We start from the raw sequence: 19,494 nt of genomic DNA, 5'->3' as shown, positions 1-19,494 counted from the left end.
TACCCAGTAACCACAAAAAGAAAGTAAGTAAATGAACTTTAGGCTTTATAATGCCTATTTATGCTAAAACTTAAAAATCTAGAAAGCCTTACAACAAAACCATAATCTTCAAATGAAAACTATATAATGTCGATTAGCACAATCCAATCGGAATTAGACAGATTAACTTCAAAAACAACTTAACACAGAGTACATGTCATCCATTTTCCCTTTAGAGCTAAAATTAGAATTTATGATGGCTGTTCCAAGGAATGCAACGTGGTTAGTTATTGTTTGTAATGGTGAGCCTGAATTTCAGAATTGATATGATGTATCTATAGCTTCGTCTTCAAATTTACTTCAGTTTGGTTTGATCTAAAATATAATTAATATACCCCTGTTTAAATGATACACAAAAACACAAAAATTAAACTTGTTTACATGGCTTTTCCTGTACCCTCCCTCCACAATACAGGAAGTGATAAATCGCCATTTTTCTTCGTCGATGATAATTTCTTTCAGAAAGGAATTTGTTTATAATCCTCCAAATTTTGAAGAATTTTTGCCAAGTAATAATAGTTTTGTTGGTGGTTTGTTTATTTTCTGTATATTTTTTTAATGGTCTATTTGAATACAGCTCCTTTTTACCCCTGACACTAGTCTTTTTGGGGAAACAGGCATTTTTTTTTTGACAAGTCTAAAATTCTTTATTTTGCTGAGGTTTGAGGATGAGATATTTCTGACTCACATTCACAATGTCAAATGAACACAACAGGAGCTAATGTCACCCTTCGTGACCTTAGGGTTAATTGTATGAGCAATTAATATTTCTTTTAAAATTGGCATTGTTTTTATTCCAATCAGACTTAAAATTTTGTCTTTATTTTGCTGAACTTGACTACTTCAACTCACCCACTGAATTTTCAACCAGTTAACTTAGATTTTACATCTACTAGATCATATCTATATCTTAGAATTTAGACAAATTAACCTAGGAGAATTTTTCAAACTGGAGATAAAAGTTGACCTACCTGAAGACTCAATCTTATTTCTTGCTGGCGATATTTGTTTTGGATCATCCTCATGAGGATTACCCAGGGTAATTTAGTCTTATTGGAAGTATTGTTTATTTGCTTTTTAAATAGTTTAAAATATAATTTTTCATGGTGAATCTAGAAACTATTATTAATAAGATTTTAAAAATTTTTTTTTTTCAGATTTAATGAGCAAAATGTTTTATCTGTGAAAAATCAAATCTCAAATTTAATCCGTTCACATAGAAATTGTTACCATTTTGTGGTAATTGTAAACCGCCAAAATTGCTAACATGCCAACTATCCGTAGGACTCTTAAAAATGTTGTTAAGAACTACTCTGATGCTCAAGTTAAGGTACGAGAAGCCACCTCAAATGATCCATGGGGACCCTCAAGTACTCTGATGGGTGAGGTGGCTGATTTAACATATAATGTTGTGGCATTCACAGAAATAATGCAAATGATTTGGAAAAGACTGAACGATGATGGGAAGAATTGGCGCCATGTGTATAAAGCAATGGTTCTGTTAGATTATATTGTGAAAACAGGAAGTGAGAAAGTGGCTCAACAATGTAAAGAGAATTTCCATGCAATAAAAACGTTGACAAGCTTTCAGTATATTGATGTTGATAATAAAGACCAAGGTATGAATGTTCGCGAGAAAGCTAAACAACTTGTAGCTCTCCTTTCTGATGACGAAAGACTGAAAAATGAAAGAACCAAGGCTCTGAAAGCTAAAGAAAGATTCGCACAAAATGCTATGGGTATTGGAAGTGGTGGACAGGTTAGTATATAGTATATACTATACATTGATCTCATATTTCCCATTTTTATTAGGACTGTAGGGGATGGTTTTTTTGTTTTGTTTAACTGTCCAGATTTGGCAAAAATGAAATTTAAGATATCCAAAATTTCTACGTTGTAACACGTCCTGCAGTAAACTTTCCAATCATTTCTGACATCAAAAGCATCTCATAATACATATGATATATGAAAGTCTAGCTCAGGGCCAGCAAGCTTCTGACTTATATTTACCTAGACATGTTTCTATACGTTGAATAACTTTTGCATTATACTATTTCAGACAACGAGTCAGTTAGGAAGTCCTACATTATCTGGTGGTGCTGGTGGATATTCTGATCCCTATGGTGGAGGTGGGGGATCAATTGGTCAGGATTTTGATAGTAAGTCTAAAAACAAAGTGGTATGGTTTGTGAATCAGTAATGTATAGTTGCAGAATAGTTTATATATGTTCTCAGGTGAAAGTAAAAATGCTTGTAGTCAATCAATGTTTATATTTTGTTAATTGTGTTTTTGATTGTCAATTTTTGAAATTAATGATTTGAAGTTACACTTTCCAATTTAACACTGGTATCAAATCAGAGTTGTATGTCATTTGCTGACATAGGATAATAACTTACATTTTTATTACAGGCTCGCCATCAGAAAGTGGAAGAAGAATGTCAACTGATGCTGCTTTAGCTCGACCTTCCTCATTAGGAGAGGAGGAAATACAGCTACAATTAGCTCTAGCTATGAGTAAAGAGGAACATGATGAAGAAGTTAGAAAACAAAAAAGTGATGATATTAAACTACAATTAGCTCTTGATGAAAGTAAAAAACAGCATGATGATGAGGTTGGTACAATTTTAATTATAAAACTAATTGAACTAACATCATTATATTTAAATCATATTTAAAAATATGATCTGAAAACCTTTTAAGTGTCATCAAAGTGTTATATCTAAAGGTATAATCTTCAAAAATCAATGAAGTTCTGATACATTCAAGTCTAATTTTCTGTGCCCACGAGAGCTATCATGTTTCACATTTTCTTTTTAGAGTAGACCTAGACTAAGCACAAATCTTAAGTTCACTTATACAATTATTAGGTTTCATAGTTTCCAATTAGTTCTGTTTTCTATGATCAAGTCCACTATATAGTTAATTTTCTTTTGGTCAATACTTTCTCACTCTTTATTTTCTTAAGGGTTATATGAGCCTTTGATATTGTACCCTTGATCCCACCAGATGTTGTTCTTCTCTCTAGATTTGATGGATTGATTTTAAGGGGGGGGGAGTTTGTGCTTTATAAAAACTTGGATTAAAAGAAATTATTATTCAAAATTCTGGATCAATGGACAGATGTCCTGTCATAAACTCATACAACCCTTATAAGATCAAGATCATGGACTTTCTTAGATTTCTTTATTTGAATTTTCTTACATTTTAATTCAAATCTTTTCTTTTTATCTTATTTTTCATCTGTTTAGAGAAAAAAAAAGAAAGTAAGGGTTTATTTTTAGAAAGTAGCATGAGCATAGTCTGTATAAAAACAACCTATGCACCCCACTGCTTTGAATTGAACCTTTATATAATCCATGATGTTTGCGTTATGTTGCCCTTAAGTACACAAACAAACAATGTATTATGTTATGCTTTGTTCTGATATTCCCATATTGTAAGAATGTAAGATGGGCATACTCCGTCATGACAGCCATGTCACTCACATTTACATACAAAGATGCAAAAAGGCAGTTTGACAAATTCTGGTACAAATTTGCATACATTGTCAAGTTTCATTTGGTTGAAATTTTTACTAATTTTCCATGAAGTCCATTTGAATGTGTTACAGAAAACAGTCTTGCAATCTTTGTCTTTGAATAGATGCATCTTTGTATATAGCTCTGCAATTGATGTATTGAGCACTATGTTACTAGTAAAAATATTTTGTTATTGTATTCAAAAGTTGTTTGACTTGGAGCTCAAAATTTGTGTTGTGTAGGCTGATATTTATGGGCAACCACTTTTATGATGTTGTGTACTTTCTTCTCTGATTGGAATATAAAATAATATACTTTTTGAAAAAGTATGAAATTCTAAGGCTAACAATTTAAAACTTTATTGATTTTCTTTTGAATTAATTAGAAGTGTGTTGCTTTTAAACTGTTAAATTGAATGTGCTAATTGGCATGTAGTCTGATGCTAGCAAGTAATTTCTTATTAATATGCCAATGTTCTTCTGTCGTCTATACCAGCCTATTTATAGCTGTTATTGTGGCATCAGAGACTTATTCCATTCAATTTACTACTTGTATGATGTAATCAAGCTATTATTCTTTTAAAAGGAATAAAACTTCTTAGAATAACCGTAAAATTAAAAGTCTCAAACTTGATCAACAGGTGTATATCCGGTATCTAAAAAAACTGTAACACTTTTTATGGCATTCCAAAGTGATTCAACCTATAAAGTTGGTGAAAATATTTACGGAGCCCCTAAGGCGCAATTGTAAACATATTTATGTATTATTTCGATTAAACAAATTAATTATTTCGTTAAAACGAAATATTAAACGAAATAATAAATAAATATTTTTTACAATTGCGCCTAAGTAGGGGCTCTGTAAATATGTCTATAATGATATAAGATATCTATATTGATGAGGCTAAAATATTTTGGCCATAGTTTTGAAACTTAATGAATAAGTCTGAAATCAAAAGTGTTATAGTTTTTCTGGGTCATCCAATGTTCTCATCAGTTGGTCTTGGTGCCATGACCAAATTATAGAATCTTTATAGGTGTCCATTAAACTAAGTAAGCTTCTAAGCATGATTCAAAATAACTGAGTTTGATAAATTATGACTTAGTTTTATGGATTTATTGGATTATAAAGGGATTCTGTGGTATAGTTATGACATCAACTGATGAAGACTCATATTGGCCAAGTTAAAATATTTCAATTTTTTTCGTCATCCTAGGAGGTAGTATACCTTTAACAGAATGTATAGCAGTTTTCATGACCTTATAAAGCTATCTGAATTTTATTATGATCATTTCAAAAATTACAGTTTGCTTGTATTTTTTTTTGTTTCACTTTAAATTAACTTAAGGATACTCTTTTGAAATAAGAATTCATACATTTTAGATTTAATGAATTTCACTGACTATAAAATTGTGCGTTACTATTAATTTTGTGGTTCTTGTTGTATTCAGTGTTAGAATTGTTTGTACTAAAAGTTAAATAGACATATTCTCTTAAAACAATAGCTCTCAATGTTTGTCATTGAAGCATCCATGTTCACTACATGGTATAATTAATTACCTTCACGCGTTTAACATTTGGTATTATTTTATATGAGAAACAAACACATGTACATCACATGCACCATGGTTATATAGATGACGCATGGTCAAGATTTTCTTTTCTAATATCTGAATTAGTTATGAGTCAAAATTTCTTTAATGTTAATTTGTGTCCATTTTCAGCCAGTTGGAACTGCTGCAGGAGGTGCTAATGATTCTTGGGGTGCTCCAGTTCAATCTGCTGTTGATCCATGGGGTGTTCCTAATTCACAACCAGCCAATCAGAATGTTGATCCATGGGGATCACCAGCTAGAGTGAAACAACCAGTAGCATCACAGCCAAGTGATCCCTGGGGAGTGGCAAGTCCAGCTCCTGTCCAAAGCCAATCATCTGCAGGTAATATATCGCATCTTCAATCAAATCCATCAATGGTTCCCTCAGTCTTTTAAAGATTCTAAATATATTTAGTTTAACAAATTATGAAAACGCATCGTTTTCTTTTTAAAGGTGTACAACATGATCCATGGGGTGCTCCAGTTCATAATTCTACTAACAGTAATATGGATGTATTTGGTCCTCCAATTCCTGCTGCACCAGCTACCAATGGAACAAATGGTAATAATATTGATGATGCTTTTGATTTACTCAGTTCCAGAAGCAATGAAAATTCACCTGCCAAATCGAATGGTAATCTCTTATGTAAGTATTAATGGTGAACTGAATTTCTACTGTAATTAAAATGCCTTAAAATTTCAATTATATATATTAAATGCTATTACAATTCAGAGCATTTGCATGAGTGATTTATATTTTAGCTCAAACTGAAGGCAGTAGTAAAGATTTGTGGGATTTAAGTGGTATGAATACTACAGTGGACCCTGCTATGACTAATGCTAGAAAAACACCTCAAGACTTTTTAGGAGCTAATGCTGCATTAGTCAATTTAGATGAGTTAGTTGCTAAAAACCCACCCAAAGGTTTGTATCTTTCTGAAAATGTACTTGAGCATGTTGGTGAACATAATAATATTGAATTTTATTTACAAATTATTGAAAGAGATATTATTGTGTAAGTATGGGCTGCACTGACTTATAAAGGACAGGCCGTACTGAAATACATGGCACATTGTTGGGTTGTAATTTTGACTATCTGAAAATTAAGTTTAATCATCTTGTATTTATTTGATATATGAATATAATCTTGTAGATATAATCTTACCTAGATTGTATATTATTTTGCAGGAAATAATCCTTTTGCAAGTAGTGGACAAATGAACAATCCATTTGATACATCAGTTGCTCGTGTTCCTATGAACCAGTTACAGAATACAGCTCCTGGATTCACTAATTCTACTTTACCAACCCCTCTATTACCATTTAATAATGGTCAACCCCAGTTACAACAACAACAACAACAAGGGGGTTATAACCCTTTCTTATGAGAATGTTTCTGTGCCTGCCACCAATTAGTATCATGTGGTATGATAACAGTAATAACAACTTATATTTCTATAGTATACTTTACACTTCCAGGCATTATTTGTATCCAAATCAGGCACAGTAGCCTTAAATTGTATCTCTTAGAGCTTGATACTTATATTGAACTCAATCAAGAGAAAGGCATTAATAAAATCCAAATCAAGCAATAACCAGTCCCAGAAAAGATTTCTATCCAAATCAGTTTCAAATATAAGTTTTTCAACTGTCTGTGTACTTTTCAAGATGAACACAGAATGTTTTCTTTCTAAAGCCTGAATATTGATATGTAGTGTAAAGTGTTATATAGAAATATAAATGATATTAAGTTGACAATTCACACCTAACTCTACATGATATATGGATTTCATTGGAATATCTTACAATTGTGATAACTAGTTCTACTGAGAAGAGTCAATAGTTAGAATATATGAGCGTCCTTGATATTGAAAGTGTTAAGTTGACTACCGAAGTGCACAGTAATATAAGGTGAAGTACATGAATTGAAGTTTGTTGGTGTGTGATAAGAATAAATTGTACAGTATATTATATATTTTATACGGCTCATATTATTATTATTATTATTATTATTGTATAAATATTGTAATCTTCATTATATCAAGGTTAAATCACTGTGTTCTTTGCTGATTGCTTCTAAATCAAAACTTTGAATGAATTTACAATATAATGTTATTTCAGAGATATACCCACTAAGATAACCAGTCATAACCTTGATATTATGAAGATAACTAAAGGCAGATCTGTCTAGGTATTTTAATCTATCTATCTTGCGGTGTGTGTATATTAAGATCAAATAATGTATATTAATCTTCAGATCTGATAACAGTAGTTAATATCAAACCTAACATTACATATATTATATATAAACCTTATCATTAACATACAGGTATAATTATCTACTGCATATATTGTTCCAATTACTCTTTCAAATTTAATCAATTGAAGATCACATAAAGGGCCAGCTTTGCCCAGTTCTGGTACTTCTGAATACTATTAACATATATTCAATTAAAAAATTTCCATCATTCTGAATTTTATAATCTTTCATATTTATATATATATATATATTTATAAACATTTTTTGATTAGAATTACTATTAAAAGAGATCTTATCAAGTTTTCATATGGCATTCTAATGCACAAAAAGCCTGAAAAATTGGGCATGAGTGCTGAAATGAAAACATCAGTAAGCCTTGCTTCAAAAAATTCACCTGTTCTCTTTCATGGAAAGTCTTAGTGCATGTAAAATGATCTTGATTGCAGTTCAATGTAAAGGCTTACATTCTCAGTATAATATCAACTTCATCAATCTTTATCAACAGAATACTTTAAATATTGTAAATGTTATTGTAACTTTTGTCACAAACTGTATTGTGTCTTGTTCTGGTATTTTTGAGCCTAATTGTCAATGGGTCACACAATTGTTTATATTTCAATTCTCTATACATGTAATACAATGTATAGGGGGCGCTTGATTGGTGAGTTCTGCATGTTCGTGAACTAGATGATCAATATCACAAGTTGGAACAGAGTTCAGAACATGTTCCACGTTTGCTGAAAAAAAGTAGTTGCAGATCGAATTCAAAATGGCTATCCAGCAAGATGTAAAATTTTATATTTCAAAACTTCTGATGTGGTTTGTACATAATGCTTAGGGCCTTGTAGTGCAGAGAATAAAATAATTCAGTAAAGTTTAGTAATTCAAACAAATAGAACACTTACAAGTATTTCACAAAAGAAAGTTTGAATATATATACCAGGAACATGTAGGATAGCTTTATTACTAATGTCTAATACATGTATTTCAAGATGTGGCCTTAAAAAGCAGTGCTTTGTGTAGTAGTGTGTAATATTTAATGAACAAACTCTTATTTTAATTCAGCTTGATGCTTTCACTTGTTTTTCAGAATCACTTCCAATAGGTCTCTAGTTAGTTTTAGGCTTTATTATACATTGTTTACTTGTTGTTCAAATAAAATAACATCATTAAATGGTTTCAGCATGATTGAAAGACTTTAATTTTTCTTAAAGCAGGCTTTGTTTTAACTGGTTTACAGGGTCATTATTATGTTCTATCTAAGCCAAAAGCATGGCATAATAGAAACTTGCTATTGTGTTGGACGTAAATATTTAAATTTAATCTGTATGTTGTCTGAATTATTTTGGAACCATGTTATTGCTGAAATTGTCTTAAATTTGTATGTACTGTGAGTCCTTTTTGATTTCTTATTATTCAGCTGCTCAATATGTATATTATAGCAATCAAAAGACTGTAAAATAATTCTGCTTTAAGAGTTTAATATATCTTCATGTTATGTACAAATTAATTTATTACTTGGCAATTTATTGTGCATGAGAAACAACTTGGCTAATATTTCACATTATTTGAAAGTATTTTTTTTTGTTAGATTGTGTACTTTGAAGACAAACAATTCTAGATGTACCTTTGTTTTATCATCATTAAATATTACAAATATGATTCTACTTGATCAGTGTCTTCTTTTTCAAGAAACAAAAAATAGTTTATATGATTTATGAATGTTATAAGCTTAAAAAAACACAAGACTTTATTTGCAGTGGTATGACAAGTGAAGTTCTTAACAAAAATGAATTTAGAATATAGTCCAAACCATAATCGGTTGTGTTTTGATTAATGGTTTAACTTTGTATATATACCAAAATCATGCGAAATTTGACTATAAAAATGGAGAAAACTCTGATAAAAAGATACTTTTATAGCTGACCCGAAACTACATACTGATATCCTATCAATATATCATGTCTGAGATACAGGATGGGACTGATTTGCTGTAATACATAATTGAAAGAAATATATAAACTTAGACTTATAGTTTATTCATTTATTCTAGCACTAATAAGGAATTTTATTTGTTAAGAGATTGCATGAAGTTATTTAAATCATATTCTGTATCATATTGAGGTTCATCCCATAAACCCTCTAAACTCTCTAGAATAGTTTTCATACTCTCTTTCTTAACTGGTTTATCAGAGGATGTTGATGGTACTGAACTTTCACCTTTCTTCATATCATCCAATGTAAATAGATGTAACAGTTGATCAGTAGCCATAGACTGAAGGTTTGAATTATCTTGACTAATAACAGTATTAGCGATATTTAATTTAAACTTCTGAAGCCTGAAAAGAGACAAATATTTTAGAATATTAATGAGTAAATAACACTGATAGGCTCAAAACTGTTGTATCTGGAAAATATACACTTTGTGTTGGTGTGTCAAAAGGATGAATAAGGTTGCAAGAATGGACCCTTTTCTGTGCAATATACAGAAAAACAGTACTAAATCCTCACCAAGCTATTAAGTAGGATGTTACATAAATTAGTTGTTCATCAATGCCCACATAAATAAGTTGATATTAAATAAGCATTATCTTTTGAATGAATCCATTTACCAAAATAATACCTATGATTACAGCTGGATTTCTGAAATAAACTTACCCCATAATTTTTTCCTCTAATGTACCTCTGGTAACCAATCTATAAACATTTACTACTTTCTTCTGTCCAATTCTATGAGCTCTATCCATAGCCTAAAAGGGGTGAAAGTAAATTGCAGAAGTCAAAGAGTCCACATCTCTATTCTATAATTTCTATAAAGTCAAACTTCTTAAACATAAGTATATAAGTACTTAAATATCATAAATGCAACCTACCTGTAAATCTTTCATAGGATTCCAGTCATGTTCAACAAATATAACAGTATCTGCTCCAGTTAAATTTAAACCTAATCCACCAACATGTGTTGTTAATAATAACATATCAATAGATGGATCATTATTAAACCTAGAATATAATATACCAGTTAATATTAAACTTAATCCACCAACATGTGTTGTTAATAATAACATATCAATAGATGGATCATTATTAAACCTAGAATATAATATACCAGTTAATATTAAACCTAATTCACCAACATGCGTTGTTAATAATAACATATCAATAGATGGATCATTATTAAACTTAGAATATAATATACCCGTTAATATTAAACCTAATTCACCAACTTGTGTATTTAATAATAACATATCAATAGATGGATCATTATTAAGCCTAGAATATCATATACCCGTTACGTAAACCTACTCCACCATCATGTGTCAATAACATTTTAATAGATAATTCAAGTAAATATCCATTTTCTAGTCAAAGCAAATATGGAGTTACCTAATCAAATATCTTTGTAAGCTGGAATTCCTAAAAGCAACAGAAATGAGTAATAATCAACACAGAAAACAACAATTCTAATGAGGAGGAGATAAGATAAGAACTAACCTTTGAACAATATCGTGTCTGGATGTAGCAGGTACACCTCCATCTAATCTTAAATATGTCACTGATGGCATTTCTCTTCTATAATAAGAAAATAATTGACATATCTAAATTGTTTCCCAAAACTGTTACATGTAACTGCAAGTATTAATTATAATCATGCATTAACAGCAACCTCCCAAAATGAACTAGTTGACAAATATACCTAAACTAAACCCTAGAAATAATGTTTCAGACTACAAAACTGTCATATATTTTTATAGTTAAGTTCAGGGCAACGTTTCTTATTTATTCCACAAAATGACAAAACTCACTTACTTGATAAGATCTTGTTCCACAATATTTAACATACTTTTTAACTGACAAAATAACAGTACTCTATGTTGGTTAACTACTGGTACATCAGTACCTAATATATTACTAGTACCACTAGTATTACTACTACCCACACCAATACCACAATCATTTAATAGTTGTCTGAAATTAATGAGCATATTATTTTGATACAGTGTGTACTAAGCTTAAACAAATTGGATTTTTAGGTAAACTTGTTCTGCCGTTTATTTGGAAGTTCAATTTAATTAAAATTAATAATAATTTCTTTTTTTCATGACCTTCATGTCTGTAATCCAAGTATGGACTGCAATCCTGACCCAATGACATTATAAACCAATCAAAGTGTGTCAAGTAAGACCTGTATCTTGATAATAATGATGAATTGTGGGAAAGCCAGAGTAGATTGCTAACTCACAAGGGAACTTCTGTATGCCAAAGCCAAAGTATGAACAATGACTAAAGAAAGAGATGAAAACTTACTTTAAAGCTGTTAATTTAGGAGCATGTTGTATATCATGTATTGATGATTTATCATGTTTTAATCTAGACATTATCATATCATATTTAGGATGACTAGTTGTTAATACTAATGATGGATGGTTACACACTTTACGTAGATATTGTAACGCCTACAATTAATAATGGTACAAAACGAAGTAAGAATTACATATATCAATTTTTATTATCAAATGCACATGCATCATTAAGAATGTCAAAAAGACAATCTTCCTATTGATTGACTGAAGTAAAGACTTTTCCCGGCCCTCAAAGTCAAAACAACTACTACGGTAGGTTAAACTGACCTGGAATACATGAGTAGAACCTTGAGATTTCTTCCCACTACTATCTTCTGATACCACATCATCTTCTATATCATTCTTTACTTGAGACTTGGCAAAATCTTCATATAGCTCAACCTTAAATACATTAAAATCATATTATTACACTATTTTTTTAAATTATATACAGAAGCTCAATTAGGCATCTGTTACTCTTCACCCAGAAAGTCAAAATTTAGATATCTACAAAGGTTGAGATAGTACTTTTAGACTTTCATATAAGGTTCTATCAGCCAGTTGGAGTGGCTGACATGCAAATTTCTACATTGCTTCTACCATGTATATAATGTTGTCCCTCTTAACTTAATAGTTATACCCTCTACTGTATGCACATCATTGTCAAACTTTTTACCTGTAAAGGACTTAAATCACAATAATAATCTTGTATAATTTTTGGTGGCAAGTCTTGTAGGACATCTTCCTTTAATCTTCGTAATATAAAAGGTAAAACTTGTCTGTGTAAAGCTTCCATTGCTAATGCTCCTATAAAATAAGACAAAAGAACCAATAACCACTAACCACTTAGCAAAACTAATAAAAAGTCAAAGTCTTTTTAGTAAGATTGAAAATAACATACATTCGCTCAAAATACTAAATGATTCATTCAAATATTATATTATATGGTTTTCAAGAGTGACTTGAGCCAAAACAAATCTACAATCTACCATTCAGAGTATTCTCAAACAACTAATGTGAGTTATCATCATCAAATCTTTTCTTTACCATATCTATATTGACATCATTATGAACATGATATGTGTCATATTTGAGCAATTTACAATAAGTTTGTGAAACAGTTATTGACCAAGTTTCAAAACATTATATATAATGAGATATATAATTATAAAATGAGATTCCACAGCCCGCCTGCATGATTTCATAGAGTCAGTGCTTCAAGGATAAAAAAGTTGAAGATTTTCAGTTTGCTTTCAATAATTGAAATCAGGTGATCTTACCAGCCTCTTGTTCCTTGGTTGTACTTTTACCATCTCTACTCTGTAAGATAGGTTTACCATATCTGGCTTGGAATTGTTTTTCTGTGCCCAGAAATCCTGGCATTAAAAAATCAAACAAGGACCAGAGATCTAGCACATTGTTTTGTATAGGTGTACCAGATAATATTAATCTATGATTACAGAGCAACTGTTTTACTGCTTTAGACAGCTGAAATATATCAATATTATATATATTATGTTATTAATGATATAGTTAATGATCATATAACAGATAATCCTAATCTTTCATCAAAGAAAAACAGAAAACATCTCGTAAGGACCACAACATGCATCAAATTTTTCAATGGTTCAATGGTTATGAATGCTAACGCAAAAAAAAAAAAACTTCAAATGAAATTAAGTGTTTTTCCTGCACTTGTTCTTTACTCCTGATTTGGAAAAGAAGACAGACACAAGCCTGCAAAGACAGCAACTCCAACATATTCTTATTGTAACACAATGGGGCCTTAGTTAATGTTGTTTGAATAACACTTTTCACTTCATTCTACTGATTATACAACTGAAATGAGGATACAGATGAAAAATCCACAGATCCACAGAAAGAATATGAAATATATCAGTACCTTTGTTTTACCATTCCTGATAATGTGACCTTCATCCAATATACAGTAGTTCCAGCGAAATGTTGTAAAGAATTCTATATCATTTCTTACTACATCATAAGATGCTACTATCAAGTTATGTTTCTTAACTTTCTTCTGTAACCTGTAACAAAACTTTTATGATGCTTAACAAAGACAATTTTTCTCTCAATTTATAAATCAGGTGAAATATTGTGAAATATGCTCAGAAATTATGTAATCATGTCTAGTAGCAGTCACTGTATAGGCTGCAGCATCATCACAATATGAAGCTATTACAAACTTCATCTGATACCTTGACTGCAATAATGGAATGCAGCGATTTGATCTGATTGTAAGTTAGTGAATATAGCCAATCAGAGGCCTCAACAGAAAGGATGTAAACACAAAGCCATGTTTACCTCCTTTCTGTCGAGAGCTCTGATTGGCTGTATTCACTGATATACCATCCAATTAAATCATTGCATTCCATGATACAAGAAAGGTGACTTTTGCAGTCAAGGTATAAGTACGAAGTAATAGCTTGACATTTTGAATATGAGGCTGCAGCTGAATAAGAATACAGTAAAGGATTTGATATGTGATTTTAGAAGTGATGAATAAATGAAAATATACCAACCTAATTCTTTCTGAAGGAGGTCCAGCATACATTAATGGATTCAATAAGTCATTATCAACAAATTTATTAATTTCATATACCCAATGTCCTACTAGTGTTGGTGGACAAACAACTAATGATGGTAAAGGACAACAATCTGGAGTATTTTCTTTCTACAATCAACATGTTTAAATATATTGGGTAAGAAAATAAAAATGGTGATAAGGCTTGAGAGGTAATACCAAGATGACTCTTGAAAGCATTGACATTAGAATTTTTCTTACTTTGACAGGAATTCGAACCATCGACACCAGATGACCATTCAACTATTCCCCTTAATTGTACTTCTAGTAAATCCAGGATATTTGAAAATAATTTTTCACAGCAGTTAAAAAAGAAAAGACTCATATAAGTTTCAATTCATTCTATTTGAATAAGGACATAAAAACTGTATGCAACAAAAAGATAAAAGAGTCCAATAACTTACCTGGTATTGTTTCTGTCGTTCATAATGATCAGTAGCTAGTATACATATAGATTGTAATGTTTTACCTAAACCCATATCATCACATAATATACCATGTAGTTTATATTTATTTAAAAATCCCAGCCAGTTGACACCATCCTACAAAATATAACCAAAATAACATCAGTTCAAATCAAATCATTTTCAATTCATACACAATAATTTTGATTAATGAAGCACAAAAACAAATGCTGAAGTTCTATCATCTATAAAATCAATTTCTTTTGCTCTAAAATGCAATAAAAATGCTAAATGTACATTTGCAAAGAGGATCGTTGCAGAAGAAAGTTATTTGACAGTTAACACTACACATAATGAGTACACAATCCATTTAAACATCAGAAATTAACTTATTTAGCTACAGACCACAGCAATTAAAAATACATGACAAAAGCTGTAACATTTGCATGGGTTGAACATGTTAATGGTGCTCGATTTGAGAGTTCAAAACAAGTTTCATCGATTACCTCAATCGAATGGTACAGAAGCGGAATATGTCATATTCAAATTTTTCCCATCAGTTTCCTTCTCCACCATTTTGAATTTTGTCTGCACCTACTATTTTTTCCACAAATGTAAAGTGTGTTCTGAACTCTATTCCAACTTATTTTATTGAAAGTCTGGTTGACAATGTGAATCCCCTACTTTCAGAACCCCCCAATCGAGCAGCACAATGTTCAATTTTCAACCCATATAAAGTTTGAGTTAAGATATTTTACCTGTTGATATTTTCTGAGTTCTGCCTTAATATCAACTGTTATATCATAATCCTCTGATTTACTACCATCTAATAACTGTTCTAAAAACTTTCTTTCTTTATCTCTTCTATTAGCTAGATCTCCTTTCATTTCCGGTGGATCTGGTATACCAGCCTAATAATCACAACAAAAATTATTGTGTACATTATACAGTTGGCTTGAGTTGAATGGTAGGAAAAATACTGATAAACTGGTGCAATAGTAAGAGTCTGTGTATCATGTGATACATATAATAATATCAACAACTTCATTGCTGACCACTGTACATTTGAGTGTATAATGCTCATTATCTTACCCTAAATGGGATATTATGCAGCAACAAAAAATTTAAAATAGAGGATTCTGAATCAAAATTGACAGTGATGGTCAAAGGTACTCAATCACGGCAAAGTCACAATATTGGTGATACGTATTCTTTTGTACTAATATGTCTCTTCTACACAGGAAATCATAGTCAATTTACTGCTAAAATTTTTAAAATATGGTGTAATCCTACATGAAAAAACTGTATAAATCATACATTACCTCTAATGGTAGTAATCTGATCATTTGAGCAAAACAATGAGTAGCCATTAGTCTAACTGGTTCATTCTGATCACACATACAACCTAGTACTGGTACTACTAATAATACAATATAGGGCAATATATTCATTCCCAATATCTCTATTATATCTTAACACTGGTTAAAGAACTTTATAGTTATCTTATGAATACAAGAATTATTATCATATTTCAATCTCGCTTTAGATCATCAATATAATCAGCAGCTCAACTAAATGGTCAAATTTAGATACCACAAACAGTATTACTGGAATATTTTCTAATGGATGTCAAACTGGAAATCAGCCATAAGTGTCTCTGATACACGTAAAGAGGCTTCAAAACCTCGTTTAAATCCTATTAACACTGATTTATCATATACTTATTCTCAGGTAAATACAATTTTAACTTTTATCCACATTTTCTATGTTAAGATCTCAATATCTGTTACAGCTATGTATTCGTGTTATTTTTGTATAAAACACACATCACTTGATTAAGTTTCGTTTAAGTAATAATATTAAATCAAAAGGATACTGGCCATTGCTTCTATTGAACCTTGTCGTTGTATATCATTGTCTGTATTACTTAACATAGGTATAATATTTTCTATCACAAATTGCATAGTAGAATGTAATTGTAGTTGACATAGGACACCAATACATCTGGCTGCCATATGTCTTACAGCTGCATAGCGGTGTTGTAAACATAAACAAAGTTGAGGAAGCTTATCTGTCACCTGAAAAAAAAAAAATGCTTCACAATGAATTGAGGAATTGAGACGGTTCATGTTGGAGTCTAGAAGTCTTTGGCATGATGATAATATTCACGAAAATATGATAGTTGAAAAGTTAAACTCATTCACAAAATGATTATTCCAGACAAATCAGCTGTAAATGCGTAGGTCCTCAGAATAACGAGGAAAAGACCAATGTTGTTTTCTTTTATTTCCAGTCAACTATCAGATGCCATTAACTAGATCACACAATTTTCAGAAGAAAAGAAAGATTACCTGAGATAAAATGGATGAATGTAATGACGGAGAGACAACTTGTAAAACTTGTAATGAATTAACAAGATCTTGAGATGTAACTTCATCACTATTGGTTACTTAAATAAATAAAACATTGTACATACTCAAAAACTTGAAAGTTGGAATTATCCAAACTAAATATAAAAAGATCCTAAAATATAAGTCTCAAGTTTCAACAAAATAGTATTTGACAAATTTCTGTTTTACTCAGTCTATTTACACCAGTGCAAGAGCCATTACTTAAGTGTATGTCTAAAACAAAACACCCTTGATAAGCAAGAGTAAAAGGCATAGCTGTTATATTTAGTTGTACTTACTAGACTGTTGTGTAACAAGAGAAAGTTTTTCAATACAGCTATTCCATAGATCAGGAAGTTTATTCTGTAATTCAGAATTAAAATGTTGACAAATAGTACATAAAGCTCTTTCACCACCTCTCTTCTGTATCTTTAATAACTCTTGATGCTGGAAACAATACAATATTGGAAATGTAATTCATTACTATAGTGACAGCAAGAAAAAATTTCAGATAAATGTTATCAATGAAATGGAAGAAAGCTGATGTTTTCTATTGACCTAATAAATTTCTGACTGAGTTCTGACTAACAAATTAGATTGGTATTGATACATGTTTGTTTTCTGGTTCTGAAATCCACCTGTTCTGATGTCCACTTATCAATTTTCTTAGTTGAGAAAATTTAAAAAACTATCGTGTGTTTTAGTATTGGTAGAATATTCATATTGATGTGTAACTAAGCTTTGAATTTTAAAAAACACAGCTTAGTTTACAAGGTTAAAAGTAAAGGTATGACTTACTTCAGTATCATCATGTAATAAATCTGTTGGTAAATTATCAATTTCAGCTTTAACACTAGTACTTCTTCTTACCCACTTTCTACCTTTCTCACTTACCTAGTTAATAAACACATAGAGATACAGTCTATAAAAATAACTAGAGGGGAAAAGGTCATTTTTAAATACTAGTATGTATGCATAATGAACAATTAAAAGAATTTGAAATTGAGCTTTTATTCGAAACTATGTGTATAATATTTTTCTTACCTTCTGTAAGTTACACAATGTTATAATACCATTTATATTATCACAACTCACTTCATGTGACTGGCTATCTACAATAGAAATACATTGAAGATAGTTAATTGGAACCAAAGCGATGTACAATGCTGGAACTTTTTTTCAATAACCAAAAGCTTACAGATCTTTTGCTGTACAAACTGCTTGTAAACAAAATATTTAGTATGCACGAATTGAGTGAGCCCGTTATTTCACCATTGCATATAAATTGCAAAGTGTCGCCAAGAGCCCTTATTCAAATCTAAATAGGAAGACAGATTCTTATACAGATGTAAAATTATAACATTTACAAGTATTCAATCATTGATAATACATACCAGCAGTTTTAGTTGTAACTGGTTGGTTTATTAAAGGTGTAGATGATGTTTCACAACAAACATACGTTGCTAAATTCTTGATTATTTTACTGGTTGGATTTGGTGTTTTATCTAATACATATTCAAACAATCTAGCTAAACATTTAGATGCTTCAATCTACAATAAAACATAGACAAAATGGAGAGTCTTTGAAACAAAATAAGAGGGAATACTCAGTCTTATCAAAATTGAACAAATTTTCTTTCGATTTTTTTAATTAATTTTTATTTTTAATTTAGCCACTTCAGTAAGGGTCTAAAGACCGGCCTCTTGAACTTTCGTCAGTTTGATGACACCGCTAGCTAATCAAATTTCTGTCCTCTTCAAAGCTGGGATTTTGTGATGCGAACAAGAGGTGTATTCAGTGTCTAATGTTTCTCAGAATACACCTTTTGTTCGCAAAATCCCAGCATTGGAGAGGGCATTATTCATTATTCATTAGATGCATTAGCTGCTACCAATGAAATGTCAAACTCTTATTTTGGATTTCATGTTTAGGTTTGGTTTATTAGTACTGATTTTTTTTTTATTCAGGCAATATTTGTACAAAATTTCCACTCTAGATCAGCTAATTATGTGCCACTTGTGTCTTAAGGACATGCTTAATTGGACTATAATAAGCTATATAATAAGGAATATAATTATAATTAGGAATTTTGAGAAATATCTTTGAAATAATCATAGATTCTAAGAAAACTCTACCTGTATAGTTTCATTGTCTTCTTTCTTAATACAATCCATCAATGGTCTAATAACAGGATTTAATTTCTCAGGATAAACATTTAATACCACAGCAGCCATAGCCAAACTATTCAGTACTCTACATAATGATAAAATACATATATAAATAATACTTAGACCTGCTTAGATTTGCTTTCTTAATTAACTTTCAAAATCCAGGTCTTATT

General features: G+C 30.7%; 2 protein-coding genes across 2 annotated transcripts; one reads left to right on the top strand and one right to left on the bottom strand.

Annotated features, from left to right (window-relative positions):
• Positions 1 to 1,306: 1,306 nt before the first annotated feature.
• On the top strand, positions 1,307 to 5,549 carry LOTGIDRAFT_211098 (hypothetical protein; the record flags this gene model as incomplete). Its single annotated transcript, XM_009067033.1, has 3 exons — positions 1,307 to 1,778; positions 2,450 to 2,656; positions 5,245 to 5,549. The coding sequence occupies 3 exons, from the start codon at positions 1,307 to 1,309 to the stop codon at positions 5,547 to 5,549; spliced, it is 984 nt and encodes a 327-aa protein (XP_009065281.1).
• Positions 5,550 to 9,431: 3,882 nt separating this feature from the next.
• LOTGIDRAFT_229634 (hypothetical protein) lies at positions 9,432 to 19,387 on the bottom strand (the record flags this gene model as incomplete). Its single annotated transcript, XM_009067032.1, has 24 exons — positions 9,432 to 9,752; positions 10,072 to 10,163; positions 10,287 to 10,416; positions 10,909 to 10,986; positions 11,224 to 11,382; positions 11,722 to 11,870; positions 12,045 to 12,158; positions 12,433 to 12,563; positions 13,037 to 13,244; positions 13,660 to 13,801; positions 14,297 to 14,448; positions 14,763 to 14,900; positions 15,521 to 15,673; positions 16,085 to 16,233; positions 16,639 to 16,840; positions 17,114 to 17,201; positions 17,239 to 17,268; positions 17,452 to 17,455; positions 17,488 to 17,581; positions 17,951 to 17,997; positions 18,043 to 18,046; positions 18,197 to 18,318; positions 18,547 to 18,703; positions 19,289 to 19,387. The coding sequence occupies 24 exons, from the start codon at positions 19,385 to 19,387 to the stop codon at positions 9,482 to 9,484; spliced, it is 2,913 nt and encodes a 970-aa protein (XP_009065280.1). The 3' UTR covers positions 9,432 to 9,481.
• Positions 19,388 to 19,494: the final 107 nt, after the last annotated feature.

This window comes from Lottia gigantea (assembly GCF_000327385.1).
Source record: "Lottia gigantea unplaced genomic scaffold LOTGIsca_8, whole genome shotgun sequence".
In the NCBI taxonomy this organism is placed as follows: Eukaryota; Metazoa; Mollusca; class Gastropoda; family Lottiidae; genus Lottia; species Lottia gigantea.
This window is presented reverse-complemented; position numbering and strand designations above follow the sequence as displayed.